This window comes from Salminus brasiliensis, chromosome 19 (genome assembly GCF_030463535.1).
Source record: "Salminus brasiliensis chromosome 19, fSalBra1.hap2, whole genome shotgun sequence".
Lineage (NCBI taxonomy): Eukaryota > Metazoa > Chordata > Actinopteri > Characiformes > Bryconidae > Salminus > Salminus brasiliensis.
The window spans coordinates 252,357-259,856 of NC_132896.1; the positions used below are offsets into that span (position 1 = coordinate 252,357).

Here is a 7,500-nt window from a genome sequence, read left to right on the forward strand (position 1 = left end):
CGAACAGCTGCAGCAGCGAGACGCCCGCATGGGCAACACCGCGTCCAGATTACCCACAATGCAACAGCGTGGCAGCCCGAACGCTACAGATGTGTTCCTGTGTGGACACTAACGTCTCGCTGCGTCGGACTGAGGCACTGAGGAAGAGGAGGACGAAGAGCATGTAAGCAGTTGTCTGCGGTGCAGAAAGGCTGAAAAGCAAAGTCAAACAAGCAGAAAGGAACACATTAAAGCGACAGTCTGGAAAAATAAATCCCACCGGTTCAGCACAACTGTAGTCATTGGAGGGGCATGAGCTTCCCCCACCTGTTACAGTACAGTACATTAGCCTCAGAGCGGCAGGCTACAGCTGGAGAAGTACCAAACATACCCCCAGTGATTCGGGGGAAAGGGAAGGGCACCTACATTTATTTCATTAGTTTAATTAATAAACTGTCGCTTTAATATGCTGGCATCTACCAGAGGTGGCAAATCCAGAAAGTAAAAGTAAAAATCATAATAATAATAATAATAATAATAATAATAATAATCCACCCCAGGATCTTGTTCAGACCGCTGCTGCTAAAAGCTTTAACTCCCTGTTCCACCTTAAACAGTGCAGCAGCTGCATTCTGGGGCCTGAGGCCTGCACTAGGTACGGTGGGTTTCAGCCTCAGTGTCTGCAGTAGAGCCGCCCAGGCGGTCAGAATAAATTCCTGAGGTGGATTTGTTACTTTCTGGATCTGGAGTCTACAGAGCACTGGTGGCAGATGTTTCATGCACAGCTGGATGCGGTACGGTTCTAACAGTGAGGAGGAGAGACAGCGGCGGCTGCAGGTACGATAGCGTCAGTTAGTGTTTCCATGGCTTCACATTGATTCACATCATCAAACAGATTCAACACAAACTCTAATCAAACGTGCGTCATCATCACAGCTGTTCAGCTGCTCCCCGTCCGGCCCGTCCAGACGAGAACTGAGGGGTAAACTAACGAGATTGTGGACGAACCCCACCAGCCAATCAGAGCGCAGGAAGATCCCCCTACTATCATTTAAAACTTTGTGCAGAAGCAGGCCAGCAAAGCTACGCAGAAACCGAACCTGCCCCCGAACCTGCCCTCGAACTCATACTAACATTCACCCACATGTTCAGAAGAGACTGAGGAAGCCTCCTGTGGCCAAGGGACACAGAGAGAGTGAGAGAGAGAGAGAAAGAGTGAGAGAGTGAGAGACAACAAAGTAAAAAAAAAAAAAAGAGGGAGATTGTTTTCAGCAGAAAGTGTGTGTGAGACAGAAACACACTCTGGCAGCTTTGAAAGTGTGTGTGAGTGTGTGTGTGTGAGAGAGAGAGAGAGTGAGAGAGAGAGAGAGAGAGAGAGAGAGAGAGAGAGAGAGCGAGAGAGAGAGAGTGAGAGTGAGAGAGGGAGAGAGGAACACACTCAGGCAGCTCTGAGAGAGTGTGTGTTTATAAATAGACTCAGGGATTTAAAAAAAATATATCGATGGCCGTCTCAGGTCCTCGGAGTGAGTAGAGTTGGCGCCCCCTCCAGCCCAACTGTAAAACAGCAGGTGAGTTCTCCAGCCAGAACGCTCAGTTCCGCAAGGCCGCCAGTCTGCTCGACAGAACCCAAACACAACACACACAGTGAGCAAACACACAGGCTTTGATGGCGTGGGTGGTGTGATGGCGTGGGTGGTTGGTGTACCTGCGAGAGAGCTGGTCCTCTTTCTCCTGGGAGCGTGTGGAGGTTTCTCCCAGCGAGGACGCTCCGGCGGGCAGCTCGTTCAGCTGGTCCATCACCTCCAGCCCGCTCTCCTCTGCTATCTGAAGGATCAGATCGTCCACCTGCTCCTGGGGCGTCGTCAATGTGGTGGCAGAACTCATTGAATCCTCCATCACCTACCCCGCACACACACACACACACACACACACACACACACACACACACACACACACACACACACACACACACACACACACACACACCTGTAATACACTACAGGAAGCGTAGGGGGCGCTCTATACTGTTCATATGATTATCTACAGTAGGACAGATGCTGTAGATCACCACACAGTTCACAGTGGGTCAACAGGGCCCTGTTGCTACGCTGCATCACTAACTCCTGATGTGAACGGTCATTCTTGAGCTGTAGTTCCACTCCCAGCGGCTCTTACCGAAGTGTGGACGTCCAGATTCTGAACCTGAGTCTCAAACTTGTCCATGACGGCGGAGACCTTCTGTAGGTCCATGGAGTTCAGAGCTTTGTCCAGAGCTTTAGTCACCTGGGTCATGTTCTTGGTCACCTTGTGGACAAACACAGCAGAAGGGGTCAGAATAAACTAAAGGTGTAAACAGGTAAGGGAGGGAGGTGGACTCAGACTGACCCCCTTCATGGTGACGGCTGTCTGGACTTTGGAGGCCACAGCGTCGACGCGGGATGCCATACGAAGCCAGTTCACACCCTCATTCTTCTTACGGATGGCATTTTCTGCGTACACACGCGCACACTCCACATTCTTCTGCTGCAGGGCCTGAGATCACACACACACACACACACACACACACACACACACACACACACACACACAGGACTTTAGAAACAACACCTCTAAGATAAAAGGGTTCTAATGTACAGCAGTAAAAGGGTTATGTGACTTGTACCAATAGTGGAACCTCTCTTGCTGCTGTATAGAACCCTGTATAAACCATCAGAGGGTTTTCCATGCTAAGAACACTGTAACCAGCTAAAGAACCATTTAAGCATCCACATGGTTCTGATTGGTCATGGTTCTATGGATGAAGCACTGGCTTTACTGAAGAACCCGTTTTTAATGGGGTACAAACACGGACTTAAGCATAACTTCAAACACAACTGAACACAAAAAGAATTTCCACCATTTAAGGTGAAACAGAACTTTTCCACTTCTGTCACTGAGTGAAATCTTCCCACTCAAACAGCGCCAGTCTGCCCCCTACTGGTCAGTAAACAGCACTGCCCTGAAGTGGACCTGAGTCAGACCTTCCTCACATGACTTCTACATCCTCATCCACCAATCAGAGAAGTGCCACCGTCTGAGTCAGCGGGACGGTGTGATCTGAAAAGGTGCATGGGAGAAAGGTCCACATTTACACTTAACGGGCTTTTCTTATTGGCTGTTGAACCTCCTCCTCCTCCTCCTCCTGCGCCTGCGCCTGGACGGGTGTGATCAGTTACGGTGAAGTGGGCTTCAGTGTGCTGAGGTGGATCTGGAGTCTACACAGTGTGCCATCGTTATCCATCGTTATCTTCCTCACCACAGGGGGGCAGCGTGCCTTCACTTATCAGAGGTGTTCATTCTGAATTCATTAGAACAATATTTAATAAAGAGGGTTCTGTACTCAGTTGAAGAGGGTTCTTTCACTTACAACAACCCTACAAAAGGTTCTGCACCAATGTCAAGAACTATTTAATCAGGTCAAAAAAAACAAAAACACATTTAATCAACCGGTCCTTTAAACGGTCATGCTTCTATACAGAACCAACGTCTTTGCTAAAGAACCCTGAAAGAACCGTCAGTAAGAGCACACTCACTGTTTGGTGAAATCAGAGTCTCAGTCTTTTTAAACGTGTTACTGTTGGTCCTCGTTGGCCGTGCTGCTCCACAGCTGTACTAACAGGGCCGCGGTTACGCTGCAGAGCCCACCGCGTGGGAGACGTCCGACAGCTCTATGACCACGCTCTCGTCCGTACACGCGATGAGCAGAAGCGTGCTTTTATAGATGACTGAGCGATCTGCTCCGATCAATGAGCGATCAATAATCATCTAATACTCTGCTGCGGGGGGAGACTTCATGGAAAAGCTCCTTTGTTCTACAGCCGGGTGGAGGCTCCCAGGTGGGGGTCTCTGTTTGTAACAGGGTGAGTTTGTCAGGAGGTTCAGTTTCTGTAATTCACCTCTAGAGAAGCACAGGATTTAATACTGGAACACATCTGAAGAGCTGAACGTGCTGTAACTCTGACCAGAACCAAAACAACTGAATCAGACTGGGGTGAGTGGGAGTCATAAACAGACCACTGAACACAGCGAAGCCCCTCCCCCTGCACGGCTCACCTTCTTCACCTTAGCCTGCTCGGCCTTCGAGTCCTTCTCTGCTTTCTTAGCCAGTCTTTCCAACTGCTTGGCAGTGAACTGAGGAATCAGGAGACCAGACGAGGTCAACACCACAACCACAGCAACACACACTCATTTAATAAAGGACAGCACAGCAGGAATGAGAACGGAAGGAACGGCGGTCATTAATATCAGAACACAGTCTGTAATTAATATCAAACAATATGATAAAACATCAAACAATACATATTATTATTCTACATACCTTTAACTGGAACAGTGTTTCTGTAGAGATAAACAGACATAGTGAACTCAGCGGCTCCGAGACGGACAGAATTATTAAAATAACCCCAAATAAACAGAAAGTCAGTGGTCAGTGAGAGTGTCTACCTGTAATTAACTCTATATAACATTAGAACAAACCCAAATAAACAGAAAGTCAGTGGTCAGTGAGAGTGTCTACCTGTAATTAACTCTATATAACATTAGAATAAACCCAAATAAACAGAAAGTCAGTGGTCAGTGAGAGTGTCTACCTGTAATGAACTCTATATAACATTAGAATAAACCCACATAAACATAGAGTCAGTGGTCAGTGAGAGTGTCTACCTGTAATTAACTCTATATAACATTAGAATAAACCCAAATAAACATAAAGTCAGTGGTCAGTGAGAGTGTCTACCTGTAATTAACTCTATATAACATTAGAATAAACCCAAATAAACAGAAAGTCAGTGGTCAGTGAGAGTGTCTACCTGTAATTAACTCTATATAACATTAGAATAAACCCACATAAACATAGAGTCAGTGGTCAGTGAGAGTGTCTACCTGTAATTAACTCTATATAACATTAGAATAAACCCAAATAAACATAAAGTCAGTGATCAGTGAGAGTGTCTACCTGTAATTAACTCTATATAACAGAATAAACCCAAATAAACAGAAAGTCAGTGGTCAGTGAGAGTGTCTACCTGTAATGAACTCTATATAACATTAGAATAAACCCAAATAAACATAAAGTCAGTGGTCAGTGAGAGTGTCTACCTGTAATTAACTCTATATAACATTAGAATAAACCCAAATAAACATAAAGTCAGTGGTCAGTGAGAGTGTCTACCTGTAATTAACTCTATATAACAGAATAAACCCAAATAAACATAAAGTCCGTGGTCAGTGAGAGTGTCTACCTGTAATTAACTCTATATAACATTAGAATAAACCCAAATAAACATAAAGTCAGTGGTCAGTGAGAGTGTCTACCTGTTATTAACTCTATATAACATTAGAATAAACCAAAATAAACATAAAGTCAGTGGTCAGTGAGAGTGTCTACCTGTAATTAACTCTATATAACATTAGAATAAACCCAAATAAACATAAAGTCAGTGGTCAGTGAGTGTCTACCTGTAATTAACTCTATATAACATTAGAATAAACCCATATAAACATAAAGTCAGTGGTCAGTGAGAGTGTCTACCTGTTATTAACTCTATATAACATTAGAATAAACCAAAATAAACATAGTCAGTGGTCAGTGAGAGTGTCTACCTGTAATTAACTCTATATAACATTAGAATAAACCAAAATAAACATAAAGTCAGTGGTCAGTGAGAGTGTCTACCTGTAATTAACTCTATATAACATTAGAATAAACCCAAATAAACATAAAGTCAGTGGTCAGTGAGAGTGTCTACCTGTTATTAACTCTATATAACATTAGAATAAACCCAAATAAACATAAAGTCAGTGGTCAGTGAGAGTGTCTACCTGTAATTAACTCTATATAACATTAGAATAAACTCAAATAAACAGAAAGTCAGTGGTCAGTGAGAGTGTCTACCTGTAATTAACTCTATATAACAGAATAAACCCAAATAAACAGAAAGTCAGTGGTCAGTGAGAGTGTCTACCTGTAATTAACTCTATATAACAGAATAAACCCAAATAAACATAAAGTCCGTGGTCAGTGAGAGTGTCTACCTGTAATTAACTCTATATAACATTAGAATAAACCCAAATAAACATAAAGTCAGTGGTCAGTGAGAGTGTCTACCTGTTATTAACTCTATATAACATTAGAATAAACCAAAATAAACATAAAGTCAGTGGTCAGTGAGAGTGTCTACCTGTAATTAACTCTATATAACATTAGAATAAACCCATATAAACATAAAGTCAGTGGTCAGTGAGAGTGTCTACCTGTTATTAACTCTATATAACATTAGAATAAACCAAAATAAACATAGTCAGTGGTCAGTGAGAGTGTCTACCTGTAATTAACTCTATATAACATTAGAATAAACCAAAATAAACATAAAGTCAGTGGTCAGTGAGAGTGTCTACCTGTAATTAACTCTATATAACATTAGAATAAACCCATATAAACATAAAGTCAGTGGTCAGTGAGAGTGTCTACCTGTTATTAACTCTATATAACATTAGAATAAACCAAAATAAACATAGTCAGTGGTCAGTGAGAGTGTCTACCTGTAATTAACTCTATATAACATTAGAATAAACCAAAATAAACATAAAGTCAGTGGTCAGTGAGAGTGTCTACCTGTAATTAACTCTATATAACAGAATAAACCCAAATAAACATAAAGTCCGTGGTCAGTGAGAGTGTCTACCTGTTATTAACTCTATATAACATTAGAATAAACCCAAATAAACATAAAGTCAGTGGTCAGTGAGAGTGTCTACCTGTAATTAACTCTATATAACATTAGAATAAACTCAAATAAACAGAAAGTCAGTGGTCAGTGAGAGTGTCTACCTGTAATTAACTCTATATAACAGAATAAACCCAAATAAACAGAAAGTCAGTGGTCAGTGAGAGTGTCTACCTGTAATGAACTCTACATAACATTAGAATAAACCCAAATAAACATAAAGTCAGTGGTCAGTGAGAGTGTCTACCTGTAATTAACTCTATATAACAGAATAAACCCAAATAAACTGAAAGTCAGTGGTCAGTGAGAGTGTCTACTTGTAATTAACTCTATATAACAGAATAAACCCAAATAAACATAAAGTCAGTGGTCAGTGAGAGTGTCTACCTGTAATTAACTCTATATAACAGAATAAACCCAAATAAACATAAAGTCAGTGGTCAGTGAGAGTGTCTACCTGTAATTAACTCTATATAACAGAATAAACCCAAATAAACATAAAGTCAGTGGTCAGTGAGAGTGTCTACCTGTAATTAACTCTATATAACAGAATAAACCCAAATAAACAGAAAGTCAGTGGTCAGTGAGAGTGTCTACCTGTAATTAACTCTATATAACAGAATAAACCCAAATAAACAGAAAGTCAGTGGTCAGACTGTTTTGTCGGTCAGTACAGTTATAGATATGCTGGTTAGAAGAGCACAGGTGCGGGTGCTGACTCTGTGTGGGAGGGTCAGTTCCAGCTGCACTTCACCTG

At 42.3% G+C, this 7,500-nt stretch overlaps 1 protein-coding gene across 1 annotated transcript in view; it reads right to left on the reverse strand.

Annotated features, from left to right (window-relative positions):
- Positions 1–1,483: 1,483 nt before the first annotated feature.
- Positions 1,484–7,500, reverse strand: part of chmp1a (charged multivesicular body protein 1A) — a 6,906-nt gene continuing 889 nt past the window's right edge. Inside the window, exons 2-7 of the mRNA XM_072663743.1 lie at positions 4,337–4,356; positions 4,072–4,149; positions 2,365–2,511; positions 2,155–2,283; positions 1,685–1,878; positions 1,484–1,591 (exon numbers count right to left, since the gene is read on the reverse strand). Coding sequence (XP_072519844.1) covers positions 1,570–1,591; positions 1,685–1,878; positions 2,155–2,283; positions 2,365–2,511; positions 4,072–4,149; positions 4,337–4,356 — 590 coding nt within the window. The 3' untranslated portion in view covers positions 1,484–1,569. The remainder of the gene's footprint in view (positions 1,592–1,684; positions 1,879–2,154; positions 2,284–2,364; positions 2,512–4,071; positions 4,150–4,336; positions 4,357–7,500) is intronic.